This window comes from Nicotiana attenuata, chromosome 1 (genome assembly GCF_001879085.1).
Source record: "Nicotiana attenuata strain UT chromosome 1, NIATTr2, whole genome shotgun sequence".
Lineage (NCBI taxonomy): Eukaryota > Viridiplantae > Streptophyta > Magnoliopsida > Solanales > Solanaceae > Nicotiana > Nicotiana attenuata.
The window spans coordinates 16,736,764-16,753,602 of record NC_031989.1 but is presented as its reverse complement, the minus strand read 5'-3'; the positions used below and the strand labels follow the sequence as shown (position 1 = coordinate 16,753,602).

The 16,839-nt window shown below is 36.6% G+C and overlaps 3 protein-coding genes across 3 annotated transcripts in view; 1 reads left to right on the top strand and 2 right to left on the bottom strand.

The window, feature by feature from the left end:
• LOC109208003 overlaps positions 1-1,577 on the top strand; it is a 3,050-nt gene extending 1,473 nt beyond the window's left edge. Inside the window, exon 2 of the mRNA XM_019371032.1 lies at positions 1,255-1,577. The gene's annotated coding sequence lies outside the window, so the exon portion shown is untranslated. The remainder of the gene's footprint in view (positions 1-1,254) is intronic.
• Positions 2,936-4,669, bottom strand: LOC109207915 (eukaryotic translation initiation factor 1A-like). Its single transcript, XM_019370942.1, has 2 exons — positions 4,284-4,669; positions 2,936-3,380 (listed from the first exon to the last, which is right to left on the bottom strand). The coding sequence occupies exons 1-2, from the start codon at positions 4,536-4,538 to the stop codon at positions 3,204-3,206; spliced, it is 432 nt and encodes a 143-aa protein (XP_019226487.1). The 5' UTR covers positions 4,539-4,669; the 3' UTR covers positions 2,936-3,203.
• On the bottom strand, positions 6,265-12,643 carry LOC109207827 (BTB/POZ domain-containing protein POB1-like). Its single transcript, XM_019370854.1, has 6 exons — positions 12,209-12,643; positions 11,463-11,585; positions 9,465-9,586; positions 9,312-9,375; positions 8,769-9,048; positions 6,265-7,474 (listed from the first exon to the last, which is right to left on the bottom strand). The coding sequence occupies exons 1-6, from the start codon at positions 12,441-12,443 to the stop codon at positions 6,661-6,663; spliced, it is 1,638 nt and encodes a 545-aa protein (XP_019226399.1). The 5' UTR covers positions 12,444-12,643; the 3' UTR covers positions 6,265-6,660.

Here is a 16,839-nt window from a genome sequence, read left to right as displayed (position 1 = left end):
GGGGTTTCTTGGGATTTAGTAGGCTGAAATGCGAGCTTCCTCAGTATACGATGTTTAATGCTCCATCATTTCTTAAAAAAGATGACTTCGTCAAGTATTTCACTGTTTGGTTGAGTATGGAGTTACATCGCATATGACAGTAGTGGAAGATGGATTGGGTTTTGGGGAAAGTATTTTGTTGATATTTTGAGTAGCAAAAAGTGACAATTATTTCTACATGTGCTGAGAGCAAGTCATATCTGAGAAGAGCTGAGATACTTGTAACTGAGAACGAGTAACTTAAGCAATGTAAGTTTGTGTTTCCGCCTTTATGGTAACTCAGTTTCATCGAGGCCTATCAGGAAAATGATTCCATGAAGAAAAAATATTTAGTTATTTTTATGGCATCCCAAACACATCTGTAACTGTAATAACTATCTTTGTAGCCCCTGAATGTTTCAGTTTATGCTCCTACCTATTATCTCGATATACCAAGAAAGATGTACGGTCTAATAAGGCTACTATGAAATATTTACTCATGGGTGGGGCAAGCTCTTCTATTCTGATTCATGGTTAATGACTGATCTGGCAGTGTACTGGACTCGGGAAAAATCTATTTCTTGATTGTTAAGGTGTTTACCATATTAATGTTACCATTTTCAGAAAAGGTGTTTACCTTATTAGTAATAACTAATAATCCTCAAGTATTGAACTTGGTACTAGTCTTTACCATGGTTTTGTGAAGTTGGAACTCAACCTAAATGGTACAATTCTTGATAAAATTGAAATTCAGCTCGTAGTAATGACATTGAAGCTACTGCAGAAACTAGTATAAAATTAATATCATAGCGACAGTGAATTTTCTATTGGTATTTAACCTTTATCTTACTAGATTCCTGTACCGACTGTAATATTCTATGATAAGTATGATAACTACTGTATGAGAGCATTGATGCAAGGATTAAAATCCTCCATTCTTTGAACAACCTTTTTGTGGGGAACTAATTATCTCTTTTTTATGTTCTTGTCAATGAATAGATTGCGCTTCATGCTATTTCCATTAAGTAAACCCTCAAAGTAATAGATGTTAGGCTTTCTTATCATTGAGGTTATGCATTGATGAGCTTAACAGATTCTTCCCCTCCTTTTGACTTTCTTTCATCTTACTGTGATTATTTTTCTTGTCCTGATATGAAACTAGTGACTGTTATATGAGTCGAGCAAAATAACTAGTGATTGATATGCATTAACTTGGTAATTTGATTCCAAATGCAGTTGGAAGCATTCTTTTATGGAGATTGCAATGTTTTCTGGTGGCTTTGTAGCAGTATGCATCCATTATTTAGCAGCAAGAGGGCACTGGAAAACAAGAAGTTGAATAAGCCTTGTAAACGCATAGACAGCCTGGCAACGATTCACTTTGTTTTGGTTAAACTGGCGTCTTTTGTTTTTTTTGATATGCCATGTCTTGCTACGCCACAATATACTTGGTCCATTGCACTAGGTTTTGTATTAGTTATAAATCTCTTGATCAGGTTGCTTTACTTATTGGTTGTTAATACCACTTTCTGGGATCAATATCCTTTTTACGGTGGAGTCATTGTTTCTTCCCTTTCAATCTGGTCAGGCTGCCACAGATACATACGAGTTTACTTAGCTTAACAAGCTTTTTTTTTTCTTCTGAAAATAAGTTTTCTTACTACGATGGTAAGAAAGTAGTTCTATTTATTGAGATTTGGAATACTAAATTGAGTAGCTGTATAAAAAATGTTCATTCGCCCTTTGACGTAAGCATATCTCCTGTCATTTATAGTCATGAAGAGCTTAAACGAAGGTATTTAAAGGTTGATCACTATATCACAGGCATCCTAGTGTTGGAAACCAACGACTATACAGTTTTCTGCCAAATCATGACGATAGTGAAATCTATAGTAGTAATTTTTTTGGAAATTGGTAACTTAAACAAGCTTATCTTGAATAAATCGAACTCTGTGACATACTATTGCGTTTAGAGTAAAATATTTGTTCACTCACAAAGTTTTGCTTTTTTTTTTATGCGATATTCATGTCAAACTGCATCTGTAACTATTCTTTCACTCCTTAGGCGCGTCAAGAAGAAATCACTCAACCTAATCAAATTTCTCAATTGTGAGGACGCTACTGCATGGGAGATTGATCCTGCATAATGCTATCTGGTATACCAGTTGTGTTCTGGATATTCCCCTCTGACACGAAACATTGAAGGCATGAACAAAATGGCACTAAAACTGGGCTGCATTGCTATTCTGGAGAGGTTTCACCTGCCTGGTGGGCTGCATCAGACATTACTACTCTCAAAATGCAACACTGTTAAAGTTAGACTAATTATCCCAGTGGAGACTTATTTTCAGCACTGAAACTACAAAAAAAAAAAAAAAAAAAAAAAAAATAGGAACCATAGAAACTCAAGACATGCAGACCACATTTGCAACATTCTAAGCTTTTTTGTGCGCTCATCGTCCACAAATCGAAGGCAGTGAGAAATGCAGAAACGCGACACTACAAAGAACTGATTCCAATTCTTAGTCATAGCTACTAAGCATGTTCCTCAAAAAGCACACTAAAAGACACCAATGAACCATAAAGTGCATTTGAGACTACGGGTTCAATGTTCAACAGTGTAGAAGTAGATAAGAGGTCCGAAATACCAGTTCCTCCTTCCCTCTGCCTGCAGAAGACACTCAAAATGATATACAACCTACTAAATGCATCTTCAAGGAGCTGGTCCATACTAAATGCACTTCACGGAGCTGGTCCAAATTGACTAGCAAGCCCAGATGTCCTTTTGGCCAAGCTTGTTCTTCAAAGTAACATAGAAACAGCACTGTTTTACTAAGAAGCACTCAACACGTCTTCAACAATGGTATTAGGCCTGTCTCACGAGTTGCACCAAATAATTCAGAAGGCCCTTACTTAAAAGAGTGTCAAACACAAGTTTTTATTGCATCTACTAACTCAACAGACAGTTGCATCAGTAAAATAGAGAACAGGTGGGTGTTATTGCATCTGTTTCATCAAAGCATAAATAAATCTTCATACAGAAATACTAATGCATAAAGCTTAATCATATTACTTCAGACGGTACATCTAAGAGTTCAATCTTTTTTGTATTAAATTCAAACTCCACAGAAGTATTTGTGAGGCCAGCAGGAATCCCAGTGACAGCACTATTTAAATCAGGAAATTTAGATTTTGTCAATATCCTCGTCTTCAAACTCAATGTAGTCATCACCATCACCATCATCTTCTTCATCCAATCCATTAACCTCATTGAGCCTAGTGTTCTCTGGCAACTCTCCATACGCCTTCAACAACCTTGCCTCATCTGGCATAAACTTCAGAATCACATCAGCTTTGTCATCCTGCCAAAATCCAAACAGGAGATTTAAAAAAATTATTAAAGAGAAGGCCAAATCGTGATTACATAACTGAGATAACATAAAAGAGCAACCTAATGATGTGATTAATCGCCCAAACAACATTACAGAGAGAAGAGTCTCACAAACAGAAGAGGCACATTTAGAAACTCAAAGATGTCCCTTGCACTCTTAACATGCAATTGTAAATATCAAGACTTCATATTTGTACTTTCTGTTGACCGAGAAATCCTTCTGCGGCCAACTCAGGACCAACCACATCCTTAAAAACGGGGTAGTTGGCCCTCCCCTTTACTCTTCTCCACTTAAATACCAAGCTCAGTTCGCATGGCACAGGGCTCAAACCTGTGGTCCTAAAGACACAAGTCCCTCAACCTTTGCAACTTGAACTAAGCCCAATACTCATGACACTCAAATGACCACACACAAGCAAACAAAAATAAAATTGTATATTTATACTCTGATGACACTTAATTATCAAATACACAAACTGCAATAGTGCACATCATGCGTTATTATTAAGGTTATCAAAATCTAACAATCATTGAACGAACAAGAAATATGAACCATCTACTCATTCTTTTTCCTTTCCTTTTCTTTTTGGTAGAGAAAGTCACAACCTTTAGAAACTGAAAGTTCCATAGACAAATACATAAAACACACAGACAGCAAGGGAAAAGCAAAATCACGGCTATTCAATTAATCAATCATTAACTTTAGCTCAATCCTGAACTAGCCGATCCTCTATATTTTTTTGGCTCCATTCTGGTCCATCAAAAATCTCAATTTTTAATAGGAAAAAAAGGATGTGAGAAATAAAGGAAAAAAATCTCAGTTAATTAATAGAGTCAATGAAGCTTGAATAAAAGAGAAAAATTAGGATCTTGCCTGATAATCACGGAGGCCAACAAGGATGATATCACCGGCGGCGATCCAAACCTTCTTATGCATCTTACCACGTATGTGACAAAGACGTTTTGTACCATCGATACACATAGCTTCACAACGCCCATTACCGAGCATACGAAGAACTTGAGCGTATTCCTGTCCGTCTTCCTTAAAAACAAGCTCTCTCTTTTCATCATCAGCTTCGTTCTTTCCTCTCTTCCTGTTCTTTCCTCCCTTTCCCTTGTTCTTCGGCATGATTGGTTTTTGCTTTGGTGGTGGATGCCCTTAACCCTAGATTGAACGATATATGAATGAAACCCTAGAAATGACTGAAGAAAGCTTCAATTTTTTCTTATCTGAAAAAAGAGAACTGATAATCGATTGTGGTTTTCTTTTCCACTTTATATATGAGTTTCGTTTGGCTTTTTCCACCGAGCTAGCGTGGAAGCTACGACATCGTGTTTTAACTATTTTAACCTTGGGTCTTCCTTTGGCGGTGGGTGATAGGCCTTGATATGTGAGGGTAAAAGTGTAAAACCATACGCATGCCAATTTACATTTTTTAATTTCGATTTGTGAAAAAGTATTAAAAAAATAAATAAATAAAAATTTGTTGCTAATTTTTCTTTTTCAATAAAAAAGGAAACTATTTTCGGTTCTTTTAAAGTTTTGCATAATTCTTGTTTATGACATTTTATAGTCTTAATAATATGTCAAAATTATTTTTATCTCTCTCTTAATATTTTTTGCTTTTTCAAAACATTAATGACAAATCTAAAATTTCAAAAACTATGATTTAGAATCGAAGGAACTATTAAACATGTCAGAGTCAACTCAAATAATTTTATTAGATTGCGGTACACTCAATTATTCCTTATTCTATTGTGATTGGGAAGACTTTCCCCATAATAAGGACCAATGATGTCAGTGCATCTCCGATTGAAAATTAAACAAGAAGTTATTTTCTCCTAGCAGGATAACGTTAAAGATATTCGAGTCCCAAAAACAAGTAATGTCCCACCATTATTCAAAAGCGTCACTTACATCAATAGGTTCTCTAATATTTCATTTATCACATTAATACTGTTTCAGTCTCAGTTTAATTGTTAGATGATCACTTATCAAATTTTGGAGTTAAATTAGCTAAAGATTTAACTAGAAGCGTTTAGAGATGACGGCAAATGATTTCTTAAAGGAATAGGTAAACAGCTTTTCACACCAATAAAGATTCCTCTGGTAGTTCAACTAGATCAGGCTCTTTTGCTAATAAAGTTCTATTTTTTTCTCTTTTGCTAATAAAGTTCTATTTTTTTCTCTTTTGCTAATAAAGTTCTATCGAACCCCATTCAAGAAGCATAATGTGCCATTCGTGGGGCTAATAAATTAAAGATCCCAAGTTAAATAATCAGGGACACGCAATTTGTGGTTCAATCAGCAGCAAGCATCAAAGAATTAGGGAATCCTTTGGCAGAAGAAACCAGAACATATGTCAATGCAATGAAAAGGAAAGGGCCAGAGTTTGTAACGCATACCATTCAGTTTATTTTCCTCTTCCATAAAACAACCGGGAGGAATAACCAAGAACACGAAACCACTCTATTTCATTAAAGCTACGCCACATTGTTGGGGGCAATGAACGAAATAGTTGAAGTGGTTAGATTTTAAGAGCTGTTCTAACTACTGCTGATAGAGACATGTATTGAAACATTGTTACCTCTGCATAGAAATGTTAAAAGTACCAATTCACTATCACAATATTCAGGACAAACTTATGCTTCGTTGGCAAACTGAGGTTCAACTGGCAGCGCAGTAATGAAACAAGCCAATCCATTGCAAAAAGAGATCACAAGATGCCTCGTCAATGCTATTGAAGCCCAATGGCCAGAGCTTGCATGGGACCCCCAAATTTCAGTAAACATATGCTCTGTAATCAACTACTCCTATATAATACAACACCTAGTAAGTTTTAATTACCACCTTCCGTACGGTATCCCCGGTTCTGCAGGAATGCTGTTTATTTAGAAAGAAAAAAAAAAGAGTTTGCTGGCATGTTCATACAAACTCGGCTACATATGTTGTACACTGTTAACTGCAGCATGACATTTTCAGGGCAATCTGTGTATCACATTTTAACATGTCACAGTAACCAACATTCTTTCACTCATCAAATCCATTTACATCCTTTTCTATCTTTGCAGAGCATGTGGATCTGGGGAAAGTGATTTAGTACAAAATATTTCAATGCCTAGCATACGATAGTTAGCACTTAGCCCTAAACCTTGCCGCCTTTGTTTTATCAAACCAAGAAACATTGGGTGTTGAACTCATCCGAGAAGCAAAAACAACAATATTAATTGTACATTGTGGGAGCAAGGAATCAATTCCTGATAGTAAGTTCAGCCCTGAGATGGAGCATACCGTTAATAAAATATGGACTGTCCTCAGCGATGAAAGATGGCCATGGTATCGCAAATAGATTGCGGTAGCCAACTGCCTTGCCCCCCGTAAAAGTGTAGTTACCTTTGTATTTGCTGACATACTCCTCCCCTGGTTTTGTTCTTGCTGCAAATTCGTAATCAACAGCAAAAGTCACAGATCCCTTTTCCTGCATACCCAGAAAGAGACCAAAACAATGGAAAGAGCTTTGCTGATCCATGTTGCAATGTGCAGACAGGAAAAAACCTTGTCCCCCTAAATGAAATGCTTGAGAATACACTCTTCCTGAAGGGAAGAGGCTAGCACATTCCTCCTGCTTAAGATCCACGTAGACTACACATTGTTGCCGTGGAAGTTCAAAATCAACCACCTTGACAGGTCGATACTTGTAAGCACGCTCCACAAAACGACGACTAGGTGATGATGATTCTTCCGCAGCTTGGTTTCGCTGACGATGAGGGGCCTCAGCTTTATAAAAGAGGGCTTCAAGAACAAGCTTGGATACAAATTCCTGATCAAAGTCATTACATGCCAGAACCTTCCGAAGCTTTCGACAGCTCATGAAAGGAAAACGGATGCAACGACCAAGTCGTGAACCAAGGATTTCTCGCCGTTCCTCAAACTGCGGATAATGAGCCCTTGTCCACTTCAACACAAAGTCGTACACTGCATCCTCTGATGCTACCTGGAGGTCATCACTGGACAAAATAGCCTCCACTCCAGCAAGAGGCAACTTCATAACCTCATCCTGAAACCTGTCCAAGGACAATGAGCTCATTATCAAGCACAGAGAAGTGTGACAGCTAATCAGAACTCACCAAAAGCAGCAATAGATGGAGACCAACTTTTCACTTGTTCCCAATCCATCAAAACAAATACTTAGGGGCTATGGAAAAGAAACTTTTTCATTCTTTAAAAATTCATAATAACGAAGATGCAATTTTGAGCGATGTATAGTGGGGCAGAATTCCAGTAGGGATGGCAATTGGGGCAGGGCAGGGCGGGGCAAACTCTAAATGGGGCAGGGCAGGGCAAACTCTAAATGGGGCAGGGCAGGGGAAGATTTAAATGGGGCGTGGCGGGGCAGGGCAGGGCTAATTATTTTTTTTAAAAAGAATTAGTGGGTTAGGACAGGGCAGGGCAAACTTTATTTTGGAATATGTGGAAGTTGCACTATTAATCTATTTGACATTTTAATTTAATGATTCAGTATCACGTCTCTCCCTACTTTCTATTGTCATTCTTGTTTGTGTTTTGTGGATTTGCTTTAAATACATTAACTGTAACAGTATGGTTCAGTTGGGTTGCTTATTAAATTCTTCATATTTCTACTTGTAAAATGATTAATTGAATGATATAATTTGTTTGTTTAGAAAATTCTCAAACTTAGTGGTCTGGTAAGTTATGATAGATTGTGTTTATTTCATTTTGTTGCCATTGATTTCGTATTTTAATCTTAACTGATTACTCCATTAAAGTAGCTATGCTGCTGGAAGCAGAATGAAAATAACTATTTCAGTAAATAATTTATAATAATAAAAGAAATCTTGAATCAACTATTGAACAAGAATAAAACAACTTAGTCAAGTTCAAATTGGTTCTTTTAATATGAGGTTCAAATAAAAATTTGAAAAAGTTAAAATTTAATTTAGAATACTGCAAAAGAAAAAATCAAGAAAAATGATGAAAAAACATAAACGGGGCAGGGCCAGGCAGGGCTTAGTGGGGCGGGGTGGGGCAAAAATCTGAGAAAATACTAAATGGGGCAGGGTAGGGCGGGTCAAAATGTTAGCAGACCAAGGCTTGCCCTGCCCTGCCCCGCCCCGCCCAATTGTCATCCCTAAATTCCAGGAAAAATTTTCTGGCACCGGATAAAAAAGGTCTCCTAGCAAATACGAATGTATCACCACTGCATTGACTAAAGGTCAAAGAATGCTGTGGAGACTGAAATATCATTATTTGAAAAACATACAGCAGCATTAGAGACAAACTTAATAGAACTTAAGAAGAAATAGAGTGAAATAGAGTTTGGTCAGAAATGGAACTGACTTGGTAATATCTTTGTATCTTGCAGCTAGGAATTGTTCTGCGGCATCAGTCAAGGGCTGAACTGCTTCAGCCATCAGGACGCTAGAAGGAAGCTCCAAATATAGCAAAGCGGACTCTGGAGTCATTGGTAAATTACGCAGTTGCCGGCTGCAATACCGCATGCAAGAAGCAACTTCAAACTTGTCGGCAGCCATGAGTACATCCAACAAAGCAGGCGCTGTATCAGTGGTCAATGTATTGCTATACATAAAATTCAGGAGCTCCATCAGTGCAGCTTCCTCTGCTCCATGTGAATGGAAAAGACTATTCATTCCACATGAAATGGATAGGAATCCCTACAACTTCTCTAAGGTAACAATATTTGACCCACAATTATCATATCACTAGCACTAGATGCTAAAATAAAAGAAAATTCTCCGTGCTTTGCAATTTTTCATTACAATGGCAAGGGAAAAACTATGCTCACACAGCAAAGCCCAGTCCAAAATAACTACCAATAAGAGTTTATTGAATGATATACTGTTAGTCTTAAATTCCTCATACCTGAAGCATTAATTCTTAGAGTTACTTGTCTTTGCTCAGACTCCCTCATCCCGTTGGAGAAGAGCTATATAAATTACAAGAGAACACTGTTGATTCTTCACGTATAAACTCTAGACAGTGCTTAACAGCTTACATTTGAAAAAGGATGTTTACCTTGTAGAAGAATGGGCTTCTTGCTGCTAAAATGGGGGAGCTGATATGTAAGGTTTTAACTTTAACAACTCTTGGAGAATCAAAGTTCCAAGATGAATCATCAGTGTTAGCAGCTTCATCTCCTGCGCATAAAACATAGCATGGCTATCTTTTTCATGGTATTTTGGAGTAGCAGTGAGACTCAAACAAAATACAAGTTTGAATCCGAGAATAAAACAAATCACAATTCATGAACACCATGAATAGGGAAACATGTCTTGTGATACTGCAAAAAGATAAGCATCAAAACTAGACAGTGGAAAGTAAGTAGAAAGAGATAAGCATCAAAACTAGAAAGCGAAAGGAAGTGGAGGAAAATGCAACAGTATGTTATAACATACACAGACAAGAAATACTACTGACTCCATTCTGCAACATATAGCAGCAGTAACAAGGTCAGTAATGACGTATGCTCTTTAGATATGGTCTTCTTCCTTCCCTTTTTTCACTCTGTACCCACCACCCCTTGCAAGGAAATGTTCCTTGTATAACGAAAGATTCGGTTAGCATTTGTTTACGGTATGCCTAGAGATCACCTTACTTGAAAATAAGGTATCCGCATTCAAAAAGAATATTATAGGTTCCACAATCAAGTTTGAAATATAAAGAACAAAGAAAGCAGCCTAATGTAGCAAACCTGCTAGTGGCTTCTATATGAATTCATCTTGTCATAGATAAACAGACAGCAAAGAAGAAAATTGTCTGGCTCTCTCTTTAAATCCCTTGAATTGCGCACGCACGTTCAGGACACTCAATTATTCAATATTAATAAATACCTTTCAGCAAATACGTCTTCTGCAACTTGACAATAGGTCTTTAACAAGATAATTGGGATGGATATATATACACATACACATACAAGCACAAATACACACACACACAAATAGACAGACTCAGTTACATTTTTGTATTGTTTACTGATGTTCATGCCAAATCTCTGATCAAAGGCTTATGACCAAATCCCTATGCAGGCAACAATAAGTTACTTTTATTCAACATCTCTCTGCATAAAGAACTGACTTCTAAATGACAGTTGTCCTAGAATCTTATAGAAAAAATATGAATGTCAAAGGAAAAGACCCCATCGAAACAAAAACTGAAGAGTCAAATAAATCTACATTTTAGGTCTTATGGTTCCTACGCAGGGGCGGATGCACTTAGGTGGAAGCGGTGTCATCCGACACCGCTTCGCCGGAAAAACTCATTAAATATGTGTAAATTATTGATATTTAAAAAAAAAGTATTTGTACTTAATTTAAAATGACACTACTTTTAACCAACATCTCGCTTGCTCTCCTGGTCAAGCGCTTTTGTATTTGGGGAAAGGTTTTGGGTTCGAACTGGAGCCCGATGCAGCACAATAATAAATTTTTCCCTTAACTTAGTTCCATCGTAAGTTGTCTTACTATTTTTTTTCTATCATCTTTTTTTTGGGTGATGAAGTTGGTCGAAACCATTTGCAAAGTCAAATAATGATAAGAGTTTTAAGTGATTATTTAGTGTTTTATAAAAAAAAAAAAAGTATTAAGTATTATTTCTGGTAAGGATATTATGAATACATTCCAAATTATAAAAGCTTGTCGAGGAGAGTTGTAGTAATATACTAGGATTTGTTTTTTCTTTAATTGGATTCTAATTTTGTTCTTTTAATTTGTATCGTTATAGTGATTTATTTAATTGTTTACTTCTTTAATGTCGACACCACTTAAGAAAAATCCTGCGTACGCCCCTGTTCCTACGAGGTCACTCATTGGCTCGTCGCCGAGCCCTTCATATCTCTGACTTAAATGTGTTCCTGTAATATTTCATTTCTTTATCTTTGAAGTTTAATTCAGCAGAGTAGAAGTTGAAGTATCACCTATTTCGAGAACATACATGGAAATTTCAAAAATCTCATTTTTTATCGAAAAAGCATAAGCCGACGAAAACGAAATGCAGGATTAGATTTGATTACCATACCTGAGTGTGGCTCTTCGATCATTGCAACAACTGATTCATCTTGATTTTCATTCTCAGCATCTTCAGTATCAATTTGGTTACAGCTTATAATCTGCTCTTCAGGGCATGCGATGATATCCAAAGCTGCAAGCAAGTGGCACATGTCTGGTTATCATCAGAGAAAAAGATAAACCCACAAGAGTAATAAAGAGCAAAATTCTACCCAATATGCATTACATTCATATTTAGGGAAGCAACGTGTTCTCATGACCCCCTCATCACTCCATCTTTTCCCTCCAAACATCAAAAGTAATACATTTAATAAACTTTAACAGCACCAATTTCAAATAGCAAATGGAGAATTTGTTAAAACAATATTTATATCACGTTCTATAACAACAACAACTATGATATGTTAACTAGACAATTTGAATATAAGAACAAGAGCAGTAGACAGTGTATGATGTCGTCTGAAGAATCAAAGATCATTTAAAAAAGAAAGGAAAAAAATCTGCCTCAATCCCCCAAATTAGTAAGGGTCAGAAATATGAATCCTTTATCATTTTCATTCTACTAAGCTCCAGTTCATTCAAAAAATTTCAGCAACATAAATACACAGTTCATAAATTAGACCGAAATGAAAGCAACTGAAGCTTAAGGAGATACCAGCTCAAAAATTAGCTAGAAACTCGAGCAACTGAGCTTAAAGGACCAATTGCATATAGCTAATATAATTAAGAGAAAAAGGAAGTAGCAAAAGGACAAACCCATATCCTTGTTGATATCATCTCTCCGTCGTTTGCGATTGCGGGCCCAATCAGCTAGACTCTGACAATGAAAGCCCTCGGGGTCGGCCATAATCTCAATCCGGAGGAGACGGTCGGAGAAGTTGCTGTCGTTGAATGCAAACCCGAAATCGGGGTCCCGGGCACGGCTAGGAGAGCTTTCCGGGTCCATAACAGCCATTCTCGGGTCGAAAAGATCCAAATTCTGATCCTTCATCACTGTAAACTCTCTCCAAAACCCGATTGGGATTTGCTTTTGTCTCTGAGATGTGGGTGTGTGTGGGTTTGGCGTGGGGGTTGGGGATAGTTCAGTTTGGGTCAGCCATAGAGCAATGACTTATAGATAGACAAGTGGGTTTTATTCGTTGCAGAATCAAATTTGAACTGTCTCTGAGAAAACAAGAAGAAACATAAAAGAACCTCAACTTAGAAATACCAAACTATGTTAATTAATTAAACTAAGATTTGTTATAATTAAATAAACACTATAGGTAAAGCAATTTCTATGTCATCAACGAAAAATCTAGTCTAGTTTATCTTCTTTATCTTTTACTTTTATACCAGGCAAAATAAATACTTTACTCTTCATCTTGTCCCCTAAATCACTCTTGCACACATGTTAAATACGAGAATAATATTACACTTCAAAACTTTTAAAGGTGTGTTAATTATACCACTTCGTTATTTGACCACATCTGCTTAAAGATTGCTATTACACGCGCCAATCAGCATCTAACACGTGTCATAAATCGAGAGAAAAAAACTGAAAAAAAACCTCCGCCTCCCCCCCCCCCCAACCCCACCCAACCCCCACTCCTCATCTTCCCAAAGAAAAAAAATACATAAAAGAAAAAAACCCACCCCCTCCTCGTCTTTCCAACCCCATCATCTTCTCCACCATTACCATACTACCACCAACCCCTCCACCACAAACACCTTCTTCCCTAGCTATAGATTCAACTCTTTGCCGAATTTTAACAAATTTTAATAATATCCATCACAAATCCTAATACAAATTTCAAATTCAAGCTCAAACCCAATGCTAGTGTTTTTTAAATTTATCAAAATTAATCATCAAATTTTCAGCATGTTTTAAGTAAATTTTTACCCAACAATAATCACGAATTCAAACTGATTTTCTAGGTCATGGAACACCAAAATCAATAAGACCCGATTAAATTTTCAAGCTTTTTCAAAAGGTCAATAATGGTGATTTTACAAGACCTAATAGCTCTTTTCTCCTTGATCATGGGGGGTGGAGAAACGAAACATGAGGGGTAAACAAAACTGGGATGGGAGTTGGGGAAGAAGAGAAGACGGGAAAGGGGGGGGGGGGGGGAATGTTTATATTTTTTTAATTTAAAAAGGAAACAGTTAAAAAAGGGAAAATAATATATTAAAAAAACTTAATTTCTGATGAATTTTTTGGTTTTCACGCGCCTCTTTTATGTGTAATACACTCGTGTGACACATGGCAAAAGAGGTGTGTAATTGACATACTTTTAAAAGTTTTGGTGTGTAATACTATTCTTGTATTTAACAAGTGTGTAAGAGAGATTTGAGTACAAGGTTGATGTGTAAAGTATGTTGATGATAGGCTATAATTGCATATTTTTGTCGCTTATTACACTCGAATTTACTGCACTTTAATTGAGTTTGTGCTTTAATCGCTAGTGTTTTGCACTAATTGTGTGTTTTATGCCTTGTAGGTGTGATTCCGAGCTATATAGATGTTATGGAATGAATTTAAGTGATTTGAAGCTTTGAAGTCTGAGTAAAAGCTCAAGGAATTAAGCCGGGATCGTGTTCGGGGGTCAAATTTGATAATTAAGTACGAACGAAGACTTGAGGAGGTATATTGCGCACTGTCTAGTAAAATAGACATAACTTTTTGCTCAGAACTCCATTTGGGCTCCACAATATATGGTTGGAAAGCTAACTCAAAGGGCTACAACTTTCATGTTTTACGTTTTTCCAAATTCCAAACGGAACAGGGTGAAAAACCGCGGTTTTGCCGCGACCGCGGCAGAACCGCGGTGGAAGGCAGTTTCTGAAGAATGAAGAATCCGCGAGGGCGTTTGGCCGCGGTTCCACCACGATCGCGGTGAAACCACGGTGGGAAGCGTAAATTTCAGGGGCTAAAGTGTAAAACATGGGATTTTAAGTCCTAAACCCTATATAAAACAAAGGAGGCCGGCCTAGAACAAAGAAGAGGACATATTTTGGACACAAATTAGTCCTAAGGAGGCGGAGAGACACTATTTTAGGGTTAGACAACACCCTTGGAGGCAAGAACACATTGGGAGCAAGGCGGAGAATTCTTCTACGAGTTTTTTTCCTTCCTCTTCCTATTTATAATTGTTGGTTATGACTTTTAGTATTGTAGTTTTACATACTATTATGAATAGCTAATTTGTTATCTAGAGTTTTGATAGAACCTTTTGTAGGATAAATTCTTGTTATGTTTTTATATAATTGAGTCATAGCCTTTTCTCTATTTGTTCAACTACGTTTATATTGTGGTTGATTGAAGAGCTCTCAATTAGCTGTGCCTATTTAGTATGCATAACTCAGGAGAGAGTGCATATTTAGGTAATTGTTGAACAACATCACTCCCAAAGTATATGAGGGATCAATAACCGAGGGTTTAAAGGCGGGATTAGGGATAACGAAGCCTTGGGTGCGATCTAAAGTGAGTTGTATTAAAAGCCAGCTAGCGTAACTCGGGAGAGTGCGACTAGTAAATTGTCGTAATTACTCGGGAGAGATTTACGGTAATAAGAGTGCTCATGATCGGTAGAGAATACTTAGGCGAAATTATAGAAGACATAGCAGGAAGGATTCCGACAATAGGGGAAATCATAACTCTAGACCTCCTTAATCTTTTCTCTAACCCTCAGTATCTTTAGTTGTTAATTTACTATTTTAATTTGTTAGTTAATTAGTTAAACATAAGAATCTTAATATCTATAAGTTAGGAATTGTTCAAGCTTGTCTTCTTGGTGATAGTGAACAGCTGTAGCTAAACCTTAGTTCTCTGTGGGATTCGACTCCGGACTTGTAAACCGGATTATATTTGCAACGACCGCATTGTCCTTTTTATAAGGCATAGTTGGGCGTGATCATATGTATTCTGCCTTTATACTACTAGGTTAATTTGCCAAGTATACTCATGCTATTAGGGGTGGGCATACTTTGGGCAAATCCAAAATCCAACCCGAAATTCAAATTTTTTGGATTTTTGGTTTGGATTTTCGGACTACGGATTGGATTTTGAATTTAATTTTTAAAATCTTTGAATTTCGAATTGGATATTGGATTTGGTACTTCGGATTTGGATATCTGAAAATCCAAAATTTTTATACGTTATATTTAGTCCATTATCCATATGCCAATAGTAATAAGTTCAATATCCTATCCATTAGATAGTATCTCATATATTCAATATTAATTACTAAGTTACTGTTAGAATACTTTCTATTTGGACTTGATATTATTATTGCTACTTCTTATCGGCCGTATTCACATCTCCGTTGCATTTTTTTATAATAATTTTATTGTTTGAATACATTGTTTGGATGATTGCGGCAAGAATGAAGAACATTTCAGGTAATTTAACATGAGTACTTCATTTGGTTATTCATTTTTGTAAAAAGTAGAAACACCTCAACCTATACGCTCAAAGCCGAAAATCCATAATATCCAAACCAATTAATCCGACACGGAACTTAAAAAATCCAATCCGATCCGAACTTATTTGGATTGGATTTGATTGTCATTTCTTCAATCAGAAAACCGAAATTCTCATATTCAATCTGAATTGCCCGGACGCCACTCTAAAAGTTTTGCTATTTTAAGTAGTAGAAGTAATTTATTAATCACTTACATGCTATCCCGCTCTAAAAGTTTTGCTATTTTAAGTAGTAGAAGTAATTTATTAATCAGTTTGATTAACTTTTAAGCTAATGCGTAGTATTAATACATTTTAAATTTTACATGAAAATCTTGTACAAGAATCATATTGATAATGTAAGTTATTTCTAGAGTCGTCAATATGGGCTTGGCCCGTTGGGCCAGCCCAGCCCAGCCCGTGATTTAGCAGGGCTGGGCTAGAATTTTTGGAGCCCGTTTAAAAATGAGGCTTTTAAGCCCGGCCCGAGTAAGCCCGTGGCCCATGAGGCTTGACTGAGGCTGGGTCGGGCAGGCCCGTGGGCCTAATAAAATATTTATTTAAAAAATAACAAGTATATTGTCTTTAGAGATAAAAAGTCAAAACTGGATCTTTACTAAGAGGAACCAAAACTTATCTTGAGAAGTTTCAAGGGATGGATGTTATCATGTATTGGAAGGACCATTCTAGAAAATATCCCGATCTTTCAATGATGGTGCGTGATGTACTTAGTATTCTTATTACCATTGTAGCATCGGAATCAACATTTAGCATTGGTGTCGTGTTCTTACAAAGTACAGAAGTTGCATTTATTATGAAAATGTCCAAACACTTGTTACTACTCGAAATTGGCTGCACGGTTTTCCCAAACTCAAATTGGTAATATTTTTTTATGTGAATTTAAATATTATTAATTTTTAAAATTTAATTATTTTTAATATTT